The 27,050-nt window shown below is 42.1% G+C and overlaps 3 protein-coding genes across 5 annotated transcripts; 2 read left to right on the forward strand and 1 right to left on the reverse strand.

Moving 5' to 3' along the window:
- Nucleotides 1-1,030: 1,030 nt before the first annotated feature.
- Nucleotides 1,031-14,452, forward strand: dnase1l4.1 (deoxyribonuclease 1 like 4, tandem duplicate 1). 2 transcript variants are annotated; one of them, XM_020652149.3, is made up of 10 exons: nucleotides 1,031-1,190; nucleotides 8,095-8,180; nucleotides 8,774-8,862; nucleotides 8,954-9,040; nucleotides 9,976-10,088; nucleotides 10,331-10,443; nucleotides 10,529-10,686; nucleotides 10,885-10,981; nucleotides 11,503-11,578; nucleotides 13,560-14,452. In XM_020652149.3, exons 2-10 carry the CDS (start codon nucleotides 8,100-8,102, stop codon nucleotides 13,718-13,720), a joined length of 975 nt encoding a protein of 324 aa, XP_020507805.2. In that variant the 5' UTR covers nucleotides 1,031-1,190; nucleotides 8,095-8,099; the 3' UTR covers nucleotides 13,721-14,452. The 2 variants fall into 2 exon arrangements, with proteins under 2 accessions (XP_020507805.2, XP_020507806.2); XM_020652150.3 differs by having other exon boundaries at nucleotides 13,563-14,452.
- A 706-nt stretch (nucleotides 14,453-15,158) lies between these two features.
- Nucleotides 15,159-19,228, reverse strand: tma7 (translation machinery associated 7 homolog). Its single transcript, XM_020652148.3, has 4 exons — nucleotides 19,073-19,228; nucleotides 18,534-18,589; nucleotides 16,890-16,977; nucleotides 15,159-15,619 (listed from the first exon to the last, which is right to left on the reverse strand). The coding sequence occupies exons 1-4, from the start codon at nucleotides 19,086-19,088 to the stop codon at nucleotides 15,585-15,587; spliced, it is 195 nt and encodes a 64-aa protein (XP_020507804.1). The 5' UTR covers nucleotides 19,089-19,228; the 3' UTR covers nucleotides 15,159-15,584.
- Nucleotides 19,229-19,592: 364 nt separating this feature from the next.
- Nucleotides 19,593-23,473, forward strand: ccdc51 (coiled-coil domain containing 51). 2 transcript variants are annotated; one of them, XM_020652158.3, is made up of 7 exons: nucleotides 19,593-19,737; nucleotides 20,457-20,550; nucleotides 20,630-20,828; nucleotides 20,988-21,125; nucleotides 21,298-21,462; nucleotides 21,590-21,796; nucleotides 22,516-23,473. In XM_020652158.3, exons 2-7 carry the CDS (start codon nucleotides 20,546-20,548, stop codon nucleotides 23,104-23,106), a joined length of 1,305 nt encoding a protein of 434 aa, XP_020507814.1. In that variant the 5' UTR covers nucleotides 19,593-19,737; nucleotides 20,457-20,545; the 3' UTR covers nucleotides 23,107-23,473. The 2 variants fall into 2 exon arrangements, with proteins under 2 accessions (XP_020507814.1, XP_020507817.1); XM_020652161.3 differs by having other exon boundaries at nucleotides 19,646-19,914.
- The last annotated feature ends 3,577 nt before the right edge of the window (nucleotides 23,474-27,050 follow it).

The raw sequence follows: 27,050 nt of genomic DNA on the forward strand, positions 1-27,050 counted from the left end.
TGTACCCTCCAAACTGCACAATTTTAACGAAATAAATTTGATTTTCTTTTTTAAATTAAATAAAAAATATCAGAATGTTGGGTCCCAATTGGCCATGGAGGAGTTGGTGGTGGGTCCAAAGGCTAGACCAGTTGAGAACCAGTGCTCTACAGGGTTATGAGAGTAGCACACAGCCGAGTGGTCCTCTGACCAAGACTGCCAGCTCCCTCCTGGGCCCTTTTCCCAAAAGCTACAGTTCAGTACGGGGTGCAGACTGAACCTGCGTGGTCATTCAGAAGGCGTTTTTTTGCTTGGGTCCACCTCTGTAGACTGAATGACCACGAGGGCTCAGTCTACTGAAAAGTCTGCACCACATACTGAACTGCGGCTTTTCAGAAAGGGGCTACAGAAACACTCGACGTGAGGAGGAGGCACAGCAGAGGTCAAGACAATTTGTGCCGCTGTTTCCGGACATGCCGTCCCCTTTAAATGAGCATACTTTGATTCTGCTCACTAAACACCCAACTGGGACATAATTATCCATTTAAGAGCAGCTACCTTATAAACAGTCATTTACACATTATGACCCTCTAAAACTCTGCACGGCTGCAGGACTGTGGAGAGTTTGTTTTAAACTGTTAGTCTGCAGGTTTATGTCACAGCTATCAGTCAGAAACAAGATCATGTATTTCTATATTTTAGGTTATCTCCTGTGGGTGCTTCCTGTGACTCCGCCTCATCATGAGGCCATATGTTTCCGATCTCTGCTGCTGTGAAACTCAAAGCCCACAAACATCCTCTTTCCCACGCACACATTTTCTTTATTGCTTCTTCTTGAGATATTTTTTATTTTGAGCAAATGAAGAAACAATGACAACTGCATGTTTTCACCACCAGTCAGCCTCATTTGTGTTCTTCAAGATACTTTATCTAACACGCATCAGGGAAACATTAAGAAAGGTGGAAGTTATATGTTGAGTTTTTTTCTCTCCTTCTCTCTCATGCCATTGGTTGGCTCTGGACCAATCACCTTGCATGTGGTCAAACACTACAGAATGCTTTCCCCTCGGCAGTCACAGTGCAGACTTAAGAGCTCACTGACAAGGTTTTAAATTCTTCTCTGTCTTCACTGAATCTTTTCACTATTGGGATTATTCAAACCTGATCTAAAGTCCCGTCAGCAGCAGCGGATTTTCCTCCTCCTCCTGCAGGTGAGAAATAACTCGACTGTAGGTCTGTTTTTCATCAAGCTGAGCTAAATACCTGAGAGGCCTTGCATATTTCTTAACAATGAAACAAGCCTTTTTCCATCTGTAGGATTAAAACACTCAGAGTAAAACAGACAAGTAATTTCAGTGCAGATCTCAGTCATCTGAATCCTTCATTTTACACTCAACAAAGAAGCAGAGTGAAAATAAAACCGTCTTAACATGCAATAAGACAGGTCATCTTTGGAAGATTAATTATAAAAGTGGATGTTTTATGTGCTGTTGCACAAATAAAACACTGCCGCTGCGTTGGAGAAATTGGTTTCAACATTTAAAATATTTTTGGATTTTTCTTCTGGCTTCAGATTGATTGAAATATAAATTGAATTTGTGATTTTTTTTTACATTTAAGGATTTTTTAAATGGCATCAAACAACATCTGTCATTGTTTTTTTTAATGTTCAGTGTAAGGGGGGCAGCAGTAAGAGCTGGGTATTTCCCACAACCCCCCCCGATACAACACGTCCTACACAGAATTCACAATTTATCGTTGAGAATAACAGCTGAGGCATATCAAGGATGCTACAACTTCAAACACTTCGATTCAGCTCCTCAGAGATCTTAGAAACACATAAAAATAATTTAATCCCAGAGCTCTGGCTAAGGCGTTATTATGAACTGCATCATAGGTCAATTAGTGATTCTGTAACATCTGCATTGTATTTGCAAGGAGCACATGATGACATATAGTGGCAGAAACTCAGTCTGCATGGACTTGGGTTTGGAACTGGAGGGTCGCTGGCTTTAGTCCCAGTGGGGGACCACATCTAGAAATTGCGCTGGTAGCTGGAGAGGTGCCAGTTCACTTCCTGATCCCTGCTGAGGTGCCCTTGGGCAAGGCACCAAACCCCCCCTCCAGCAGCTCGGGAGCACTCACTGTGTGCGGCCCCCTCACTCTTTGTGCTGTAAATTCCTCAGATGAACAAAGAGTTAAAATTAGAGTGAAACCTGAAGCCTCAGTGTGCACCTGGATGTGTACAGCATTTCACTTATTGTACTTCACACTCTTTGTTCCACTGCTGACGACGGGATGACGTTTACTGTCCCAAAGCGTCAGAATGTCAGAATGGGAAACTATTGGAGGGATTATAAAGTGAGGGGCAACATGTCTACTTTTAAAACTCTTCTGCACTAATGTGTCAACAAATCAACTTTGGATTAGAGACCAAATAACAACCACCTTCCCAAAGTGTCTCGTGGTCATCTCAGGTCTGATAGGTCAGCTTCAGTTAAAATGTGCAAAGTTGGCAAATTGTCTTAGCATGCTTTGTTAGCATTAAAATTAGAATACTTCATGACAGCCTGTCCCCGACGTGAATGTAGAAAACAACAAGGAGGATCCAAAAAGGGAACTAAAGGAAGGATTTTTTTTAACAAAAAGGCAAAAGCGAGAGCATACTTTTTCAGAGTCCAGACAAAAATCCAACTGACCTACAGGTGGAAAAACAAATGAAATGCCAGAGAAGTAAAGGAACACTGAGGCTAAATAGCCACACGTCCAGACAGGTGACACATTCTCAGACTGGGCGGACTCTGGATTTTAAATAAAGACCGGTCAAGACTACTACTGAGAGGTTATTTTTCCTTGTCATTACTGTGATTAGAAAGAAAAAGATTCTTTCTGAAATAACAAATAACTTAATTTGGTTTGTAGTTGGTTTGTAGTTTAATTTTTAACCCCAGGTCCAATTGTTACTTTCTGAATGAGTGACTGGCCCCTACAAGATGATGATTTCTCAGTGATATTTGAGGCCTTGGTCTTAACTCGGTCTCAATCCCTAAATGTCTTGGTCTTGTCTTGGTCTCGCCCTGCCTTTGTCTTGGTCTTGTCTCATTCTCGGAGCACTCTGGTCTTGGGTGTGTCTTGGTCTCGGTTTGTATGGTCTTGAATACAACAGTAGTCAGAGACTCTCCAGAGCTCAGGTCACACTGGCAGCATGCAAAATGTTATGATTAGAAAACACAGCACCTTCAAAAACCCAAACCCTGTTTCAACTGGCCCATCATGGTCACAGATAGATGCTCACTAACAGGTCCAAAGTGAAGAAAAAATAATGATGCTCAGAAGTGAAGAAAGAAATTCACTGAGAAGGTAAAACTTCACCTTCTTCTCTGTGCATCCTGTTAATACTGATCCAACCAGTCTTTGTTTACCGTCTGAAAGAATGCTAACACGAGTCTGGAGGCTTATACCTGACTTACGCTGCTAACTTCACCTCAACAGGTCTTGGCTGAAACTCATTTTTGTGAGGAGGCGGGATCTTAAACGTGATCTTTGTACACAAACTGATACGTTTAACTGTCTTTTTTGCTGCTGACATATTTACAAACTAGCTGGACAGCTTCATGCAAACACACAGACACATACAAAGGGTTTTATTGTTTTATGGGTCGCCTCGCAACCAAGGAGTGACAAGTGACGGTTAAACTGTTAATCCTCATGGATAAAACGCTGCCCTGTAACGGTTTAGTTAATCATCAATTATTTTGTGCATTGACCTAAAGTAACTCCCTGTACCTTAAAAACATATATATTGGGGCCTTTATTGGATAGGAAAGCTGAAGAGAGACAGGAAATATTGAGAGTCGGGAGTCGGGGGAAGACAGGAAGTAAAGGGGCCAAGCAGGGACGGCGCCAGGATTTTTTTTCTCCCGGTGCTGAGGGGTGAGCTCGACTAATATGTTGGGGTGCAATGAATACCCAGAGTATTATACTATAACCCCCCATACCTTACTTTTTAATTCATTCTGAATCTCCCATGTGACTTAAAGCATTGGTTCTCATCTGGTCTAGCTTCAGCACCCACCACCAACTCCTTCCTTGAAAATCGCTACCCAAATCTTCTAATATTTGTCAACCAATCAGATTAATTCAATTAAAAAGTGTTTAGTATCGGCCTCCGACGATTCTCAAAAGACAGAACAAAGAAATGGAACACAAAGCACTTGACAATGTTTTTTTCCCAAATTTGCGACCCACTGAAATCAGCTCTGCGAACGACTTTTGGGTCCCGACCCACCAGTTGAGAACCACTGACTTAAGGCAAACCAGACCATCAGTAAGATAATTGGCTTTCTGTGCTCTGATCTTTAATGCCTGTCATCGCTGTCTGAAGGCAAGTTTAGACATTCACGGCATGTGTTTATGTTTTACCTGGACATTTCACAGTGAGTAAGACGGTTAAGAAACAGACATGCATGTACAGGAAAGGAGCTGCAAAGAGCCAAAAAGAGAAGTAGAGCAGACAGAGATAAGAGCACGTTGGAGCTGTCGCCCTCCTACACAGGTCGGTTTAGTGTTTTATTTATGACAGACATTGTGAGTTACTTCCTCTTAAGTCAGAGTGTAAAACAACTGGCTTATGATATAATATGCTTATTGTCTGATTGCTACCTGAGCTATCTGCTGTGGGCTTCTTATTATTAATAATTAAAATTACAGTGAAGTTCACTGTAGGCTGATCCAGGTGTATGAACTGGACCAGAAAGAGATAAGAGATCTCTGCTTGTACGTCTCCACATCTTTTTAAGATTTATTGTTGGGCTTTTTGTAAAGAGATAAGACAGTGGATAGAATTGGAAATCAGGGAGAGAGAGAGAGTGGGGAATGACATGCAGGAAAGGAGCCACAGGTCAGATTTGAACCCGGGCCACCCACTTCTAGAACTATACTTCTGGCATTTAGTACGTTCCCTTCCCGTCAAGATTCTGACATTTGTAAATTTGTTTGAGGACTGGTAAAAGTGTTTTGGGTTTTATGATTTTGTTTTATAAAATGTAAAAATCTTTTTCAAAATGTAAATGTGTCTCAAGTTTTGTAAAAGTGTTTCACACTTTGTAATTTTGTTTTGCAATTCCCAGCCACCGTACTTCTCCCTTTTTCACAGAAACAAAGTACAACCAAAACTGCAGCAGCACAGTGAAGAAACAAAATGGGCTTCGATATTAATCTCTAGAAAAATAACACCAAGGCAGTAAATACTCTGAAGTACATCCTGAATAAATAAATATAATGGATCTTATCTGTAAATTGACATCAGGATAACTCACTTAAGTTAGAGGACAGTTATCTGTAAAGCCTCTTTGTTGATCCCTCTCTCCTCTTCGTCTTGTGTCTGCTCTTAGTTTAAACACCAGTGTGAACCACTTAATATTCTGTGTTGGCACCAGATTCATACAAAGTCATTAAAGTGTTTTAATACCAAACATTTATAGCTAAAAGACTGTTTTAATGACATGTTCATGCAGCACACGCAGCAGTAAAAATAACGCTACAGACATATAATAAGCAGATACAGCACGCCTCCAGCTGTGCATGTGTGTGATCTGAAGACATAAAAAGAAGCCTGTTCCTGAACGACAGAAGCGATTACATGTCAATAACATTCCTGTGGCGAGATGTTAAACTACAGTGACTCACACTTTGTCCCGAGGCCGCTTGTTGCTGAACATAAAAGATGCATTTCAGCACATGCTGCTGCTTCACTTATGATGCAAAAGAAAACTTCAATTAGAGTGTTTTAAATTCATTATGGAGAACTGATCTCCTACGGGCAGCTCTGTTATGTCTGAGTTGTTAAATAAAGTTATAAATAAAAGGAAATATTTTATGTCTCACAGATTTACAAAGTTGGAACAATATTTCAGGGCCAATCCTGCAATCCTGCAAAGTTTCGATATTAAATGGAAACGTTGAAGGTCATTTCGGAAGAACATATTGTGATGTGAACATATTTGTTTTTTATGCAGATAACTTTATTTATCTAAAATTATCTAGATAGGATGGAAGATACACGGTGCAGCAGTGGTCAGCCCTGTTGGCTCAAAGCGAGGAGGTTCCTGGTTCAAATCCCTGTCTAACAGGAGCCTCTCTGTGTGGAGTTTGTATGTTCTCCCCGTGCATATGTGGGTTCTCTCCGGATACTCTGGCTTCCTCCCACAGTCCAAAGACATGCTCGTTAGGTTAACTGGTGACTCTGAACAGCCCTGTGATTGACAGATGAACAGTCCAGGGTGTAACCTCTCCTCTCACCCAATGACAGCTGGGATCAGCTCCAGCCCCCCGTGACCCCGACAAGCGGTATAGATAATGGATGGATGGATAGGATGGTCAGTGTATATAGGGAGGGCTTTTACACTTGCAGAAAACTTATGATATTATTATCCCAGGAGGAGCTGTATGTGTGAACGCAAAGAGCCACATTTTTCACTTTGAGTTTCTCCTGCCAGAATCTTAGGGCGCAGTCACACTGGCCATCCGTACCGTGCTCAAGCACGCTTCAATGCTAAAGTCGTTTGACCAGTGTGACCGCTAAGTATCGTGCTCAGGCACGGTACACTTCATGCACGAGCACAAGCACGCGGGTACACAACGCTGACAGCCTTCATTATGGAGAAATCCAGAGTTTCATGGCTGTATCTGACTAACATGACTCAATATAAGCCACAAAGTAGCTGTCATGTTCTGTGTTGTTCTCCGATGTGCGGCTGCGGACTCGCCCGCGGACTCGGCTGCACGTCTATTTTATTTTTTAAATGTATTTATTGCTGTGTCTGATTAAAATGGCTTAAAATAAGCTGCAAAGTCTGTAAAGTAGCTGTCATGCTCTCTGTGTTTTTCTCTGATGTGCAGATGTGGACTCGACTGCACGTCTCTTTTTCTCTCTCTCTCTCTCTCTCTCTCTTCCTCTCTCTCTCTCGTCCGCCTGTTTGTAAACTGAGCACGCTTCATAATAACATTAAGTGTGTACGTGTTGTATTACGACGTTATGTACAAGAGGTAATCGTGCTTTTAGGCACGGTTAGTCCTGGCCAGTGTGACCGCGTGCCGTGCAGGCCAGCATGGGAATGGCACAGCGGGGGGGCAATCGTGCTTGGTTACAGCACGGTACAGATGGCCAGTGTGACCATGCCCCTAGTATTTTTTATGAAACAAGTCCGATGGAAAATGCAGCAGGATATAATCAGGAGAATTCACCTCGAGCCAGTAGGAGATATACAGTATTTAGTTTTTTCAGTCTTTCACAGTCGTGAAACGTAAATGACGTGTTCAGACCGATTACCTGGAAATTTCTTTGCATTTTTCTCAAACAAAGTCTCTGTGTGTCTATAAGAGGCGACGGGTAAATGTCGGGGGGCTTCTGTCTTTATCGTGAACTGACAGATGTGTGCTTGGAGCTACATTTACAGTGGATTATATGTACAGTGTCCTGTGATGATGTGAGGCAGACAGCTGCAGGGGGACAGAGAGGGGATTCAGGAAGGGGCGACATAATAACACAGATTAAACCTGTTTGAACGAGTCCTACATTTTTCACTAAGTAGTTCAGGAGGAAGTTAGAAAATGGATTATTTATGTATGGGGCGCTGTTGCCTCACAGCGAGGTTGTTCCTGGTTTGAATCCCCGTCTGACAGGAGTCTCTCTGTGTGGAGTTTACATGTTCTCCCCATGCATGTGTGGGTTCTCTCCGGGTACTCCTGCTTCCTCCCACAGTCCAAAGACATGCTCGTTAGGTTAACTGCTGACTCTAAAATTGCCCGTAGGTGTGAATGTGAGAGACAACAATGTACAGTGCAGTACGTGTTGTTGACGCGTCACATTTTAATGTGTAGACAATGTGTTGTTAACTTGTTGTCAACGTGATGAAAGTCACGTCTATTTGAACAGTCTGGCCTTCCATATCGGTCTGCACACACACACACACACACACACACACACACACACACACACACACACACACACACACACACACACACAGTAGCACACACAAACACACACACATGCTCTGTAAAATCTTCATAATATTTTAAAGCTTTCTGCCATCTGTGTTTTTGTTTACTCTACAGCCATCATGAAAGTCGCTGCTTTTAACATCCAAAAGTTTGGAAGGAACAAAGTGTCCGACCCAAAGGTGCTCAACATACTGGTTAAGGTAACAACAAACACACACACACACACACACACACACACACACACACACACACACACACACACACACAGACACACACAATCACAGAAACACGTGTAAACTTTACCCAATGAACATACTGTAGATGTTCAGTTTCAGTCGTGCAGCAGATGATAATTTAAAGTCATTTCTTAATCCACTACACAAAGCTACAATGGAGTCTGTTTTTTTGGTTACACTATTACAATAAACACAGTCCAATGTTTAATCAATGTTTTAAATCAACAATGTGAAAGAATTAAAATAATGTAAACTCATTATTAACCTGGATCTCTGTTACATAAAGCGTCAGGAGAGTTTTTTTTTTTTTGTTTGTTTTTAAACCTGATGTCCTTTGTTGAGTCATTCAATAAGCCCTCCTCATAAAACTAGACATGTCAGTCAACTGAAGAAATGTAAAGTTCACTGAACCACTAAGGACTGAAAAGTGTTTGCCTGTGTTTTCCATTTTACTGAATACATCTAGGAAGCAGAAGTTTTGACAAAAGACAACCAGAGAAGGAAAAAAGGGCGTGCCAAATATGGTACACTGATTTAATTTAATGTCTTTCCCTCAGATAATTTCTCGGTATGACATCATTGTGATTCTGGAGGTTGTGGACGCCAGTGGAGAGTCTATAAAAACTCTCATGGACGCACTCAACACGTGAGTTTTGTAATATAAATTCTCTGTCATGGAAGATCAAATTAATTAAAATTTAATTTGTATATGTCTGTCTGTTTTTCTGTCTGTCCAGATCCAACAGGGAACATCACTACACTCTGAAGATCAGCAGTCGTCTGGGCCGAACGCGCTACAAGGAGCAGTTCATGTTCCTGTACAGGTGAGAATTCACCTGCAGCAGATGCAGCAGTTTGTCTGTAAAACTTGTCAGTGAAGAAATTTTTGTTCTTTATTGATGGATGACTGATTTGGCTCGATTAGGGAGAGGATTTATACATATTATTGCTTTTTTACGTTCACATGCATGTGTGAATGCAAACAGACACATTTTTCACCATGACTTGAACCAGAGTTTTTCTGCCAAAAGTCTGCATAAGCTGATTTGAGAACGCAGCAGCATTTAATCAGGAGAATTCATCTCGAGTGAGGGGGAGTGGGGTGGTGTTGCACATGACCGCTACCATGTCTGTGCACATAATCAGAGGCGTTGCTTGTCAACAGGCAAGGCAGGCAACTGCTTTGAACGTTCGGCCAGTAGGGGGCCCCCAAGGGATGACAAACTTTAAACCAGTGGCTCAAAATGTGCAAAGTTTGCAATGACAGTAGGAAACATCCCTAAGGGGTCCCCATCTGACAGCACTCACTCAAATAATAGTGAATGACTGAATGATGCTTGTTGAGTCCTAAATATGGATGGGAGACATTTTAATACCATAACTTCTGCGAAATATGTTTGTTGGTGATTATTTATAACATAATGGGAATGATCGCTGTTTAGTGGGGCCCCGTGTGAGTCTCTATCTTGGGCCCCAACAGAGTCCAGAATTGTAACGGCACATAATTAAACTGCTGCGTAATGTTTTCTGTACTCCAGTATGTTCTTCTCCGCTCTTTTGTTCAGATAGGGACACTGTTGAACGACACGTAGCATTGATATAAAGACAAATATTCCAATTGAAGGATCGTATAGTGGACTGTAGTGTTTCTTTTGCGCAAACATCTTGTTTTTCACTTTATGAGTATAATGTTATGAGCCAAATTATTTTCAAAGTTTTCATTTTGACGCATTATAAGTCCATGTTTCTGCAAACCTAGGGATGACCTGGTTGACTTGGTTGGCTCGTATCAGTTTGATGACACGGCGACTGAGGGAGGAGACGTTTTCGCCAGAGATCCCTACATCCTGCGATTCAGATGCCTCAACACAGGTGAGAGACGTGTTCAATAAAGAGGGGCTTTATAGTATGATCTGCAAAAACAGGGTCTTACTACTTTAGTTAAGGTTGGGTGTAATTAATGAAGAAACATGGCACCAACGGCAGTGGGCTTGTTTTCTGCTGCATCTGTCTGAATAATAAGGTATCGGTGTGTGTGTGTGTGTGTGTGTGTGTGTGTGTGTGTGTGTGTGTGTGTGTGTGTGTGTATGTGTGTGTGTGTGTTCTCACCACAGTCCTGAAGGACCTGGTGTTGATCCCCGTTCACACTAAACCAGAGGACTCGGAGAAGGAGCTGGACGAGCTCTACGACCTCTTCCAGCACGTCAAGCGGAAGTGGAGGACTGATGTAAGGACATGACATCATCAGAACACAGACAAATACAGTTTGGACCCTGTTCTCACACGTTGTGTTGATGCTCTTCCACCTCCAGAACGTGATGATTCTGGGCGACTTCAATGCAGACGGTCTGTACGTCTCCAAGAAGGAGATGAAAGGCATCCGTATCCGCAGTGACAAAAACTTCCACTGGCTGATTGCGGACGACGTCGACACCACAGCCAACAACAAAAACGACCACACATACGACAGGTAGAACACATTAAACTGTTATAAACAAAATAGCGTGCAGACCTTAATTAATCGCATTTAACTGGTTAATGCTGACAGGCCTAAGATATTATTTATTGTTTTTTAAGTTGATGGCTAGTTTCTCTTCAAAGAGAGAGTACTTGTAGTGACGACTGTGGCTCAAAAAGTAAAACATAAACTGTACCTTTGTGTTTTCAGGATAGTTGTTTATGGAGATGACATGCTTCAGGCTGTGGTGCCAAACTCTGCAAAACCCTTCAACTTCCAGCAAGCATATAAACTGAGCCAGGAGCAGGTGTGTTATTGAGTCTATGCTATCATTATTCACAGGGATGGAATTTAAAGAGTTAAAGGCAGGGTTGGTAATTTTCTCCAGATCCACTTTTTTCGTTCATGTAAGTGAGGGGGCGTGGCTTTTGAGGGAGCACAGAGGGGAGGGGGGTGGGTGCAGACGGAGCACTGAGGGAATGCTACTTTCAAAAATCATGCTAGTTTTTGAAAATGACCAACCCTGCCTTTAAGCGCAACAATCCCTTTGTTTAAAGTTTAACCAAGTTTGACTGTCCCATTCAGAGCCATGGAAACCTTCCGTCGATGTTGCAGCAAAACTAAAGTTACAGCTGTTCCACTTTGTTTGGAATATTTCTGCATACGTAGGGAAATTTGCACACCTGTTGAAACCTAACTGGCTTACTCAGTCATGAAGCCAACTGTTATTGGCATCATAATTTGTGATTTGATACAAAATTTCAGACTTACATTAAAGATCACTGTTACAAACAGCTTGTCATGAATTCATGATTTTTAATTTTCTAGGCTCTGGATGTGAGTGACCATTACCCCGTGGAGGTGGAGATGAAGTCTGTGACAAAGACGTCACCTGAAGAGGATGGTAAACAACTCATCTCATTCTTAAAATTACTTCTACCAGGACTGCTGTTCTTAATAATCCTGAAAATATTGTTAAGTTTTTGAAGAGTGAGAGGTTAGCTGAGAATCATAAGGCATCTTTTTTGCCTGCAGAAGACTGATTTAAAGACTGTGAATAAATACAGACTGAACAAACGCTGTGTGAATGTTTTGATGACTCATCTGTTTTGATTTTAGGCGTGTAGCTGAACCTGATTGACAGGCGGGCGCGGTGTTACTGTTTGTTAGGAAGTTTAAAACCTGCCTCAGCTCCTGCTCTCAGCCTGTCATTAGGTCGACTAAAAGTTAGGGTGAGACAGGATTTCCAGCAAGGAGGCCTCCAAAGCCCCCTGCAGGAGCAGACAGATGACGTCACTCAGGCTACATTCCTTAATATTTACAGTTAATTTTATTTTTTATCAGACAGAGTTGCTGTAACTGTTCCTGGTCGATAAACAGTCACTCACACAAACCCTTTAAACTTCAGATCCTCCTCCAGCTAAAAGGTGCCAAAAGGTAGATTTTGTTCCCACTGGACTGAGGCACGCTTTTCGCATGTGTCCAGACTACCGGTATATGCTAGGCTAGGCTAACCTCTAAAGGGGACATATTATAAAAAATCCACTTGTACAGTGTTTTTGAACATATATTTGGGTAACCTGAGTGTCTACCGAACCACAAAATGTGAAATAAATCCATCCAGTCCTTTGTTTGTGGTCTGCATAAGTCTTACAACACAGTGAAAAATGCTCCGTTTCAAATTTGCTCTCCGTGTGATGTCACAGTGGGATTATGGTAAAAAAAAAAAAAAACCTCCCCTGGTATCTCCACCCATGGACTCCACCCCCAGCCTAGAACAAAACTTTTGAGCAGGTCCGCCATTCTTATTCTCACTAGAGAAGGGCCCTTTCCGAATAGCCACAGTTCAGTATGCTGTACGTACTTTTCAGTATGGAGTTTCAGTATGCTGAACTTTCGTGGTCATTCAGTATGCATTTTAGGGTCCGCGCAGTATACTGAACATTTCAGTATGGATACTAACTTGCAGGTTTTATGCAGTATGGATCGGATGCGTGCTTTCAGGAAATTAATTGTATTTTACCACCCACAATGCAGTGCGAAATTAAACGTAAATCGTCACATCACGTGCGCCTCCAAATCAAAACAAACGAGCGTGGATTAATTTAATAAATTTTTAATCTAGAGTTAAAGTCCCGACTGAAATCACTACTTTTAATTAACAACAGAAAATATAAAAAATGTCTGCATTATTATAAAACCTTTCCCCCTCTATTTAAAGGGTTAGGGTTAGGGTTAGGTTAAGTTTTGGGGGCTTTTTGTGCCTTTAATGCAGAGATAGGACAGTGGATAGAGTCGGAAACCAGGGAGAGAGAGAGGGGAATGACATGCGGAAGGAGGCCACGGGTGGAGCCGAACCCGGGCCTCCCGCTCAAGACGAGAGCCTCAATACATGGGACGCGCGCCCTAACTATTGCACCACCAGCGCGCCCCAATTTAAATAATGATTTCACTATTTAAATGCGTCTGTATTGGTTTATTTTACTTTATATTACTGTCTTTCATTTGTACTTTCCTTTATGTAGCCTACTGGATGTTTTTCAGTTATTTAATCTGCCTTTTACTTGATTTACATTGTAATATTGTTTTTTGTTTACCTGACTGTATATGTGCATTACTCTTCTTGAATAATTGCATTTAAAGAGACACACACACCAAAACGGAGCGTTCTGAGAGAGCTGGTGTATACAGGGTCACAAACCTCCTCTGGTGCTTGATTCATGTTATATTTTGACCAAAGCACAGCACAGATGTTTCATTTAGACCACAGGAGACTGTTTGAAAAGGTGGAGAAGGGGGATAATATGTCCTCTTTAAAAGACTAGCCTTCCATAACTGTGTTGATGTAGCTGCAGGTCTCAGTGGATTATGCTTCTTCTCCTCAGCAGATCCTGTACCGCCGCTTCAGCCTCGGCTTGTGTTCTTTGACGAAGAACTGCTGGAGCTGAAGAGAGGAAATCTGCTGCTGGAAAGAGAAAAGCTCGGCCTGGAGATCCAGTTCCTCCGGGCAAAGATGGCCAAGATGGACCACAAGCACGAATATTAAACTGGACCAGTTCAGATCTGTAGTGAACTTCCAAAAGGACATTAAACTGAATGATGCACAGAACCACAAATGGTCAACTTGACAGCTCTAATTTTTCACACCTTGAACCTGACATATTACCGCAGACACAGCAGCTTCTGGACTGATACAACTTTACCTCAGGCGAAATCTGGGTCACCATTGTAATTACTTTCTAAAGATACTTTATTTTAGACCGTCTTGCCTTAAATGTGATGACAACTAAAGATAGACAGAAAACATTGGAAGGAAAGAGGCGTGAAAGGGCCTGTGGGGTTGGGGTCAGACCTGGGGTCACTGCAGTCTATGTACCTAGAGTGTGAGCTTCACCAACCCGCCCTGCGTACATATTTTTATTTCCTGAATGACTGCATATAACCCTCCCTGATATGAACTTGAAGTTTGCGTTTTGACTGAATTATCTTATAACCTGTCTGTCTTATAACCTGTCTGTCTTTGCTCTTGTTGACAACTAATGATTACTGATTTGATTCTAAAAACAAACAAAATGTGAACAGACAGGTTTGGGTTTGATTTTATTTCAGCATCTTTTTTTTTTTTAAACACAGATTCAGAGCTATCAAACCTGTCATATTTTTCTAATCATTTCTCTTCAGAGGCTGAAATCGATATGTTGCATATTTTTCTGTTATTTCATGTATCTCTGCTCTCAGCAAGCTTTAACACGCTCACAATAAAAGGCTGAAAACAGCAGTTTTGCTTAGAAGTTATTAACAAGTGGGGAAACATTTGAACGCTAAATATAGACTCTCTCGTCCAAACGTTGTGATCACTCAATTGAGATAAGAGCAGAAGTGGGTAAAGTGGGCGGGGCTACATAAAGGCCCTGTAGCCTTTTGTCTTGGCCTAAAAGTTTCACTAGAACACACCGCAAAGACTACAGCCGACGGCCAACCACCACGTACGTTCAGCATGCGAGAGGAAATAACTTTCCATGCCAGCAGGCGGCGGTAGTCCGTTGTTATGATACGAGAAGACCACGTTCACACGGCTGTCGCTCACCACTCGTATTATAGGTAGTCTACTAATGGAGAATAATGTCTGATAAAAAGTTGAAAATGACGCTGGTGTTGTCAGCTCTTGGTCTTTTAGTGGAAAAAGAGGCGGAGGAGACAAATAAGGAGAAACCGCACTAATGGGTGAAAGCATGGATACTACAGCGACATGCTCAAGGGGCTTTCCTGAACCTGAGTCGAAAGCTGGAGATAAATGAAACCTCCCAAGAGCCAATCAGAGAGATTCTTCTCACTGATCACCGATTCAACATGTAGAATTGGCCGAAAAAAGGCTGATAAGGGCTGTTCATAGCTTAATGATTTGAATCAGAACGTCATCGTGACTTTCAACAGTTTGATGGTGGATGAAACTCTTGACTTACAAAGCATGACAATAACAAGCAGTCATTACAAAAACTTTATTAGTATCTCCCTGTTTACAATACAACAAAATGAAAAATTAGTTTTGTGTTTAGGACACAGAAGAAAATGTGGATATCCACAGTTTACATATCTAAATCTGCAGAACATTTCTGAGCGGGATTTGTAGATGTATCTCTGAGTGACACAGTCGGTCTCAATAACACAAGAAAAGGAAAACAAAATATAACCTCTGATGACATGTCATGAGTTTAGATGTGTGTAACATCCTTAAATTCATTTCCCGTTCTTTTTCCAACAGTGAAGACACCAGGGCTGGTTTTACAGTTTGCATGGGGTTTCATTTTTTTAACAAAACAAACTGGAGTCTCCTCAGTGAGCATACACACATCACAGACAAAGAAAACAAAACCGGGGAGCAAATACACAACTGTTTCTGGATTCAGAATTTACTTTTTGCCTGATTTCTTGATGCCGCCGCTCGCTAGAGGAAAAGGGAAAAGACAAGAAACGGTCAAATTTAAGTGAGTTAAGAAAACCACAGTTTGTCAGAGAAATTTAAGGGGACACAGTATTTGTTATCCGTCAAATTTCACAGAGAACATTTGAATAAATCCTTCATAGGGCTCTACATCTAGAGTCCTACCATTAATCTGCCAGCCCATAATATCAGCCGATGTTAGCACATCCAGGTATCGGCTGTTTTATCGCAGATGTGCACCGATATTTCTAGATTTATTGACCAATCAAAAATCATTTAATTTCAGTATGATTGTATTACACTAGAATTTCTTTCACCAGCAAAGGGCGCTTTAAGGATTACAAAAAAAAAAACATCATCACTCTCCACAGTGACAAGCAGAGCGCACCCACAGAGTAACTTGACCATTGGTAAAAGAAGACAGTAATGTTGTGGCAAAAGCAACGGGCCAGGGCGCTCTTCAGGAGATGCAAACTTACATGAGGGAGACTCTCTGCAGACAGCAGCACACTGCTTTGGTGGAGAGACACAGGCTCGCTACAAACCTGCAAATATTTGCGTGTACCCAAACCTCTGTACCCTCTGAAAATCAGATTTCGTCAGAAGGTAATATCGTGAATAAATAGAGAGAGCTGAACTCGATCCCAATCTGTGTTTTTTGGCAAATATTAGAAAGTTTCAGTCCTTTTGTATTGCCAACAGGCTGTTTGCTTTAAAGGCTCATTATTGCAACGGTAAAATTAAAATTTAAGTGAAATGTTTTGTGTCTGAGCAGCATGCGGCGGCTGGCGGGGTTTGAACGTTACACGTCATATTCTACATTTGTTAGTTGATTTTTTTTCTCCAAAAAGTGACAGCACGAATGCACGTACATGCGCAGTTTCTTTCCAGTTGAGTGACCATCTTGTCTTCATTATAAATCTTTTCCTCAAGTGTTTGATAACTGAATTAGAGAGATCACCGCAACAAACGTGTATATCTATCTCTACAGATTTCATAGATCTAATAAAGATATCGGATAAGATATGTGGATATGTATCGGCCCAGAAAATTCCATATCGGTCGGGCCCCCCCCCTAAATCCAAAGCTTGTTTTGAAGTGGTGGTCCGAGGGTTGTGAATCCTCATATCTACAGCAGTACTTACACCTTGTATCAACAAGAAGAATGAACCCTGTTTGACACTTTCCACATCATTAATGGCACAAAAAAGAACATCATTAATGCATCAACAAGATCTTTCCACACAGGATGACATGAAAGCTCTGGTCATACCTAGAGGTCCTTTTCCAGAAGCTTTGGTCTTCAACGCCTCCAACGCTTTCTGGTCTTCCTTCTGTTTCTGCTTGAAGGCGAGCTCATCCTGCAGGCACACAGACATTTTACGATCCTTTAAATAAACTATTGGTATCACATCTCTTTTATGTTGCTCTTGGAGGAGCTTCATTAAACAATGGATAAAATAACAATGATTTCGCAACATTTTGATGCCATCAGATAAGCTAGCTATCGCAGCTACCCTCAGAATAGTCAATGTTCATTTTGTGGTAAAAAAAAAAACCACAACAGCTTTTTGGATTTATTGGCAAGAGTGACACACTGCAAACACACTGTAGCCAAAAAGCTCAGAAACTAGAGATGGGACAGATCTGATCTAATATCCGTGTCAGGTCTGATATTGACTTTGTGTAGCCTAACACAACATCAACATTGCATTAACGTAACATCAACTTCACAATCTTCAGTTACACATAGCTGCCAATGCTCACGCACTGACCGTGAGACACACGCATTTGATTGGCTTCACACGCTCTCACGCCACACCCCCGATTTCTCACGCTGAAGTGTCCGTCTTCAGCAAAAACAAAATAAAAAATCTATTCTGTTATCTATCCGACCTGTTGATCTTCGGCTTAGAGTGACAAACGCCACCCGTGATCGATAAGTTAAGCTTTCAAAGCCAGCGAGGGGGTGGAGCTCGGATATCGCGCCGTCGGAACCAGAACCAGAGACCGCTGTTACGTTGTCACAACCACTGGTTACAACTTAGCATTCTCGACTGAGGTGGCAGAGAGACGTCGATTTCCCCCTTTTCAGGTATGTGTGTTTATGTTAAGAAACGTTTTCTTATTCGTTTCGTGTGTTTTTAAAGGCATCTCGAGAGCTTTGCAAAATATTATTTTGATGTCTCAATTCAGCCAGTCACGACATCGGCTCAAACCAAAATAAAGGAACACTTTGAAATCACATCAAATATTTTTTTTCACTGCTCTCATTTCGGCAAGAGTTCGCACCGCTGCTGATGTCATTCCTTTGAAGCGAACCGCAAGAATAAAGAGACTCTGAAAACAAGTCGTAGGTCTGCTGTTGTTTTTTTTTTTGCTGCCATCTGCCACAACATGTTTCACCCACTGTTTCACACCTGTAAATGTCTGTGTTGTAGACGATTAAGTCCATTCGCAAGGTGTGCAGTAAATTCATGGTGCCTACAGCGCTGACAGGCCATGAACAGCCACATGAGATTGCTTTCGAAGAAAAAGGACAACCATATGCCAGGTCAGTGTTTGATATTTCACTATCATTATTATTAATACTTCTAATTTCATGTGACCAAACTGCAGGGGAACCCCCATGTCATGCTTAGCCTTATACCGACCCTTTTTTTTTATATATATATATCATATAGCTTGGTAAGATTGTCCTAGTTTTTTGGTCTAACTAGAAGCTCAGCAATACTTTGAACTACCCAGTGTGTCATTGTCTGATTTGCATGACACAGCATATCTGTTAACCTTAATTTGTTGTATCTGTGACAGGAAGAAAGCTGAATATTGTTTCAATTTAAAAAAAAGTTGACAGCCCTGGTTACATTAATGTAAGTAATGTAATAGTTTTAAAGGACTAAAAGGGCACACTTACGTCATCCATTTCCTTTGAAGCTTTCTTCGGGGCCTTCAGTGGTTTCTTTTTGCCTCCTGAGGACAATAAACACATCATGTGTTAGATCAGTGCCTAAAGAAAAAGCTTGATTTAAATCACTGAACGTGAAACAGAAATGTTTGCATTTCAGAAGTAACCAGCACAACACCACCTTTTTACTACATTTGATAAATATACAAACATGTTTTGGTATTTCATCAGACTGGAACAACATGGCCTTAATTAAACCAGAATCCAGTGAATCACATTAAATCACTGATTTATGTTTAACATATCTACTGATGGAAGATAAATTATCATCACAGTGACACGAAACGATGCGGAAAATGTGTCTTTTTCTATGTACACAAACCAAATAACACTAAATATGAGAGATTTATGATGAAGTGCGCTCTCTGAAGCAGCCGTGAGCTAACTCCTCCACGCTGCACAAACTTCACGGAGTTATATTTCTGTCAGCTCGGATTTTAACGCTTCGCTGGATTTTCAGATGAACATGCCGTGAAAGCGGGTCTCACCTTCTCTTCCAGACATGTTTTAAAACTCGTCACAGAAGCTTCTAAAGAGAGAAATAAAACGTGTTTATGACGCGATGGCTGCCGGTGAGCTTTCTTGATCTGCGCTGGAAGGAAGGACCCCAACAACGATCCGCACCGGTGTTATGCAGAGAAATGCATGCCTGCCGAAAAATTGCGTGCGCGTCGCAGAATAATGCAAAAAATGAAAAAATAAAAATAAATATGGCAGACACACATTTCCACACTGCCGAATTTTGCATCCATCCTTAAAATACTATGCTCCCGTAATTTGCACACACTTCTGAGTGACATACTGTTTGCAGGTCGTGTTTACGCATGCTATTGGAAATTAGTCTTCTATCTAGTCTACGGAATAATAAGGACACAACATTTATCAAGTATAAACTTCGCATACTTTGATCCAAGATATGCACCCACAAATAAGATTTATACCGTTTTCTTAACACTTCCCCGGCGTGCATGCAATTTATTTATTTTTGGCAGGGATGCAGTTCTCGACATAACACCGGTTATAGTACTACCGCGATGCGCCTGAACGGAATTAAATGAAACTCTTGTAGCTCTTTCATTTGACATTAGGATGCTAACACTTTAGCCAAAGGAAATGTGTGACAAGTGTGCACCGACACCAGTGAAGAAAACGGGTATATTTGTTTTGATGTTGTATTTTATGATTGAAACTGTCACACGATATGACAAACATGTGTTCCTGTTAAAAAAAGGAAGTGAACTGGTTGCTCATAGCATTGTGGAGGTGTTAGTGAATGAAGCTGTTATAAGGACACAACAGTTAGCTGGTTAACCTTGTAGGAAATTGACAGGTAAGTTATAATGACGTCATCGAGTTTAACTGGTTATGTGATGTTTAAGTTATCAGGGTTTGTTAGTTGTTTCCTTATGACACCATGTGGCTTTAGGTAATCCTTCACCACTGTGTGTGTGTGTGTGTGTGTGTGTGTGTACAAAGTGCATATTAGTGTGTGTGTAACCTTTTTACTTACATTTCTTTGCAGAGACATCAGTGGTATAACATTTATTTTTCAGTTTATTTTGGAACAAATGCAGGAGCATGTTTTTAGTTTTATTGAAAGTTGTCTTTGTAAGGCAGTGTGTAGAGCACAAATGTCTTTATCATTTTTATTTTTTTTCTTTGAATTAAATGAACTTGTTTCGAAATGTATTCCTGCTGGACTGCTGAAACTGTGTACGAAATATTTCAAGAAGTTGCAATACAGTAGAGTACAAAACAATCCTTTGAAACTCGTTTTGCTGAGACTCTCTCGAAACAATATGATTTAAGTTTCCACAGATGTCCACTTTTGTTTAGAAATAGCAGTGAAAGGATTGCTTGCTGTTGTCACAGATGTCTGCTCCGGCGTTGGATCAGTATCTACTGTGGAAGTGAATCTCTGACGGTTTTTTAAAGCTGCACTTCAGACATCTGACCTCAAAATGAGGTAAGCAATGTCTCCTCCTGTCCCCGAGCCTTTTCGGCTAGATGCATTGAAGCAGATGATTAACAGTATCTCGTATCAGGTACAGAGGAGCTCGGATCTGTCTCTGGGCTCATGGTTCATGCTGTGTGTCTCGACACACCTGGTCTGGCAGAGTCACTCTGGTCCGAACCTACAGTGCTCACCATCAGCCGGGCCCCCCTCAGCCAGCTGACTCTAACCCCCCCGACGGGAAGGGCGGATCTGAAGTGGTGAAGGAGCGTGCTCTGGCTGCTTTACAGGTACAACAATCCCTCGTTCAGACTTATAGACATCACTTCCAACATGTTATCGTATCAATACTGTTGTGATAAAACATCATTATTGTCTGATTCTACAAAAAGAACCAAGTGTTAAAAAAAAAAAACTGCCCTCTTTTTTCCCCTCTCGTTTCCCTTCAGTATGCTGGTGAGGTTGGACGGCAGTGGGGTCAAAAGTCGGCTGAGACGGCCACCGTTACGGTCAACTACTGGTGGGAGAGATATGAGGAGTTTGTCGGGCTCAACGAGGTCCGTGTGGCCCAGACCAAGGTCACAGAGGTCAGCAGATCCAGGATGCTTTGAATGCATGTGGATAGTCAGTGGGGGAAAAAAAGCCAGTAAACTGAAAACTCTGAGCTTCCCATTCTTCCTCTTTTACATAACAAGAAGAACTTCAAGCAAGTCATGGAGGACAAAAGCGCCTGCATTTCAGTCGTGTTGTTTCTTGCAGGCTGAAGCAGCGTTCATGGTGGCCAGAGGGATGGTACGTGAGGCTCACATCGGTCTGGAGGCCCTGCAGGTCAGGCTGAAGGAGGTCAGAGACCGACTGGACCGAGTCTCCAGGGAGGAGGCTCACTACCTGGAGCTGGCCACACAGGAGCACAAACTGCTGCAGGTTAGCTGAGGCTACCGTCTCTCAACTCTTGAAGACAAGCAAGTTTTTGTCATGTAGATATTGACCTTGTCTGAGGTCAGGCGTGATCTATAATGCGACACACTTCCGTGCTCTGTCCTTCCCGCAGGAGGAGCGTCGTCTGCGGACGGCCTACGAGAACGCAGAGGGCTCGGAGAGGGAGAAGTTCGCGTTGTTCTCAGCGGGCGTCAGAGAGAGCCACGAGAAGGAGAGGACGAGGGCAGAACGCACCAAGAACTGGTCCATCATCGGCTCTGTGCTCGGAGCTTTGATCGGAGTCATGGGATCAACATACATCAACCGGGTCCGCCTTCAGGTGAGGGGGCGTGATGAGAGCTGTCAGATTATTGCATGCTCATCGGTCCATCTGCTTCTTACTGTTTCCCACAGTCTGAATGGTTATCACTTTAACGTTTTTGGTCGTCAAATACTTAGGTTTGTTTCTCCATAGTGGCAAGATCACAAACTAATTCCTGTCAGCCTCAGCTGAACCTTGGGTAAAAGCTTAAAGGGAAATGCTAGCATGCTATAAAAATGAATAGTTAATCATTAGCTTCACGTAATCAAACCTCATGTGGTCTTTGTCATGGTGCCTCATGAACTTAACTGACTGACATCAGGTAGCCTCTGGTTGAATGTGTGTGTGGTCATGAGGGCTTGAAATGGAATAAAAAGGAGGAATAGGCCACACCACTGTGACATCACATCTCCTGGAAACGGGCAAATCTATTTAGAAAAGTATAATGCCAGACAATCGATGTATGAACAAATGTAAAATAAAACTCCAAAAGCGTGCAATAAATGACCACAACAGTAAGCCAGAAGTCCACACTTACATCCATCCATTATCTATACCGCTTTTTTCAATTCCGGGTCGTGGGGGGGGGGGGGGGGGGGGGGGCTGGAGCCGATCCCACCTGTCATTGGGCGAGAGGCGGGGTCACACCCTGGACTGTTCACCAGTCAATCACAGGGCTGACATTTTGAAGATGGTTCTGTTTCACTACATAACCTGGACACTTTGTTCATCTGTAGGAGCTGAAGACTTTGCTGCTGGAGGCTCAGAAAGGTCCGGAGAGTCTGCAGGAAGCCCTCAAAGTCCAGGCTGGAAACCATCGCTCCCAGCAGGACGAGCTCGGCGGACTCATCGACAATCTGAGGGTCGCTGTGAACGACGCCTACACACAGAGAGACATCGTCCTTCAGACCTCAGAAGCACCCGCCGTGCCTCTTTCTGCCTTGAAAGACCTCCACACAGGCAGCAAGAAGACAGAGTCCCTCCTGGAGTCCCTGTCGCCACAACTGGGACAACTGGAGCAGGGACTGGGAAGAGTGGCGGCCGATTTATCGTTGGTGAGGAGGCTGCTGGAGACCAAACCACAGGCTGAAACAAAGTCTGAAATACAGGATGAACCGAAGGCTGTTCAGCTGCAGGTAGCAGCACCACAGACCGCAGAGAGACGGGACCAGCTGGAGTCTGAGGCGGTGATCAGAAGTCTGGAGGAGACCGAGAGGACGCTGGGAGAACGAATCAGGACCAACACGCTTTATAGCGCCGTGTTTACATACACGGCCACCGCCATCACCATCAGTGCTGTTTACATGCTGCTCAGAGGAGCCGGTTAGACCGAGACCTCTATTATGAATATGTTCACATGCACTGATTCACTGTCAGCATCTAATAATAATAATGTAAATACATTAGATCAGAGTGACTCAGTTTCTGTAATTAACTGGTTACTTGTGTTGATTTGAGCTCATCTGAACTATTAGAAGGACTTGGGTTCGTATTCCAACTGTGCTGCATTTTATTTTAACCACAAGCAGTCTGAGCAGTTTTTAGAATGAAGCAAACATGATAAGATTTGTTGTCTAATTAATTCCACAATGAAACACTGGACTACAGTTTGGATACTAATGTTGATTTATTGTCAGGTGCTGTGAGGAAATATTCCTGTTGCTTTTATTAAATACGGCTGTGGTTGCAAACTGTTGTTGTCTGGAAGAAATTGTATGTTTTTCTTGAATTTTCATGACGTACACCTGTGCCGCAGGCGGAGTTTTGATCGACCCCCTAGGGTAAAGTGAGCAAGGAGCAGAGTTTGTGTAATTTGAAAGCAGCTTAAGCCAGGTGGAAAATAAATAAAAAATAAATGTCAAACTTTCAAGAGGACATACTATCCCCCCTTCTCCACATTTTTAAACAGTCCCCTGTGGTCTAAATGAAACATCTGTGCTGTGCTTTGGTCAAAATATAACATGAATCAAGCACCAGAGGAGGTTTGTGACCCTGTAATAACCAGCTCTCTCAGAACGCTCCATTTTGGTGTGTGTGTCTCTTTAAATGCAATGAGCCCCCCCCTAAGTTTTCCTGGTAGACATCACTCCTTCGCTAGCGAGAATATAAATGGCAGACCTGCTCAAAAGTTTTGTTCTAGACTGGGGGTGGAGTCCATGGGTGGAGATATCAGGGGAGGGGAGTTTTTTTTTTTTTTTTTTACCAGAATCCCATTGTGATGTCACAAGGAGAACAAATTTGAAACAGAGCATTTTTCTCTTTGTTGTAAGACTTATGCAGACCACAAACAAAGGACTGGATGGGTTTATTTCACATTTTGTGGGTCAGTAGACACTCAGGTTACACAAATATATGTTCAAAAACACTGACAAGTGGATTGTCTTAAATAATTATTCAGTAATTGAGTAATTGTATTGTTGTAGCCTATGAAGTGTTGTATCCATAGACTGAGGTTGTGTCTTTGTTAAACACACTAGATGATTTAATGCCAGATTTGCCCCCTCCAAAGAATCCTCAAGTGTCTGGTGTCACTACTATTATTTTACTGCTCCCCATTGTGTCAGAGCCTCCCCGATCTCCAATCGTAAATATTCCTGGTTGGATCGCCTCCAACGGAATACCCAAAGCAGCCATTGAGAGCAAGGAGACATCAACCAAGCGTCTGAAAACGAACCATCAGCTCGGGCTGCAAATTAAATAAAACTGCACATAACCCGTCGTCTCAGTCGGGATTTCATCCATATTCTCATTTTCTGTTTTTCGCTTCACAACACACAGCAGGAGAACAGCTGACAATATCTATTGTCCTTATTTGATTTTCTTCTGATTTCTGTGAGATCTTGTGTCTGTCCTTATGTCTATGCTCTGATCTCCCACGTTTATAAAATCAGTTAAGATTTGAAAATATTCGAGTGTGTGGCCAGCTTTTCCTGTGTCCCCTTCTCAGTGCAAGTGTCCTCTGATGTTGCTGATGATTATTTAATTTATGATTTAGTAGATTAATTCCAGATTTAAAAAAAACTTGAGGCATGAAGGTATACCTTTAATCTGTCTTGAAAGTCTAAGAACAGATTGTGAGTTCTACCAGTCACCAGCAGGGGGCAGCAGCTCAATATGCAATACAAGGTGACACCTGTCTTCATTTTCTCACAACTTCACAGTCGTCATCACTCTGCTGCATTTTTATTTGTGACCGTCTGTTTCAGCAGAGGTCCGGACAAGACTTTGTATCTCTGTGTCTCTTACTGATATACTATACAACATGTTACACTTTAATGTCCGCTTGAGGAGATTTGTCTTGGACTCAAAGTGCTGCAGACCGTCTCTACAGCAGAATCTATAAATAGAAACAGACAAAATCCACATGAAAACACTAAGGCACAAACCAATGCAAACCAATAAAACACAACATGCACATTAACCCATATTGCAAACAATCTGCATAAAACACATCATATTTTAAGTCAGGGTCCCGGTAGGCTGGATGAGAGTCCACATGCCGCATGTGCAGAGTCCTCCAAGCCGGCGACCAGGGTTCAAATCCAACCTTTCCTATCTCGACAATAATGGCACCAAAAAAAACCAAAAATAAAACACCACTCTGTGGAAAACCTCAAACCAGAAGTGTGAAGGTTTAGTCAGAGAATAGATTAAAGATTATGACGTTTTCAAGCCCTTGTTCTTTCGTTTTTTTGTGGTGTCCACTAGTGTTGTAGTATTTGACACCGGTCTTAGTCTCAAGACCACTTTTTGCAGGTCTCGCCTTGGAATCGAAAGCATTTTTACTCGGTCTTGTCTCGGTCTCAGACTGGGCGGACTCCGGATTTTAAAATCAAAACCGATCAAGACAACCACTGCACATAAGATGATGATTTTTCAGTGATATTTATAGTCTTGGTCTTGACTCCATCTCTGAGCACTCTGGTCTATGTCTTGGTCTCGGTTACTATGGTCTTGACTACAACATTAGTGTCCACACACTTTCGGCCATAGAGTGTATGAACAGTATCTCGTCTCTGTAGCCTTTTGGTAAATCCTGGGCAGCAGGTGTTCGGTCTTTACTTAGCACAATGACGGCAAGGAAACCACAACAAATACATGCACACAGACAGTATAACACACACACACACACACACACACACACACACACACACACACACACACACACACACAAGCATGCTCCACATTCTTAACTATCAGCTGAGTGTGATGCTGATCTGGAAAAAGTCCTTTGAATAACCACGATGAGCAGAAAAGAATTACTACTATCTTATCTTATCTGATTACTTTATAACCCTCACATATCCCCGAGTTCTCCTTTACTAATGACAGTCATTACCGTAAAGGAAGAATGTGCAACATGCTACACATAAATAAATCATAAATCAAGCCTTTCCTGTGTAAATGTGTCTCTGAGTCATGACTGTCTACAATGAGTGAGAAGCTCGAGTCCCGCTGGCTGTGTTGTTGTCAGAGCCGTGTTTACCCTTGTGTATAAAAACTGTTTTAGTCAAGGACTAGAGAGAAGAAGAAGAACATACTCACTGATTATTTGGATGAAGAGGCTCAGTGAAATTTTGTATCTAAAAGTATTTCATATATTTATGGTGTGTACTTGTCAACTTTAACAAGCAGGTTACCTTTGTGTACAGTTATTAGGGTGAGCTGACGAGATGCCAAGTTTTATGAGAAGGAATGCTTTCTTCTGTTTGTGTCTCTTTTTGTCTGCAGCCTTCATGAAAGTCATTCCAGGGTTTTGAAAGAACAAAGTGTCTGACCCAAATGTGCTCAACATCCTGGTTTAGCTAATATAAAAAAAAATATGAGAAATTAGGTTCTGTCTCTAAGAGGGCTTCAGTATTAGCAGATTCTTCACTTCAATGGGAATTCAGACTCCCACTGTTGTTTTCTAGCAGAACGCTCATTTGCAGCCTGAATCCTGCAGTCCGCTTTAATAGACGCTCCACACAATGTTTTCTCAGGTGTGGCAGTAGGATAGCAGGACGCTTCAGCCCATCTTTATTTTTACTCTTCACACAAATACTTCTGTCAAGTTTCATTAGTGCAACTTCAGGCAACAAAATAAATGCTTTCCTGTCACGAAAGGTTCTCTTTGCGATTCATTAAATCCTTTCCATCAAAATTTTAATCACGAGGTGAAACTTACCGGTGTCAGGTGTGTCTCAGCTGCAGGTGTTTTATCATGTAGTTTTGGCGGCGCTCCGGTCTTTACTCTCCCTTTTGCCAGCAGCAGTTCATAGGAAATTGATGT

The sequence above is a fragment of the Labrus bergylta genome, chromosome 5, assembly GCF_963930695.1.
Source record: "Labrus bergylta chromosome 5, fLabBer1.1, whole genome shotgun sequence".
In the NCBI taxonomy this organism is placed as follows: Eukaryota; Metazoa; Chordata; class Actinopteri; order Labriformes; family Labridae; genus Labrus; species Labrus bergylta.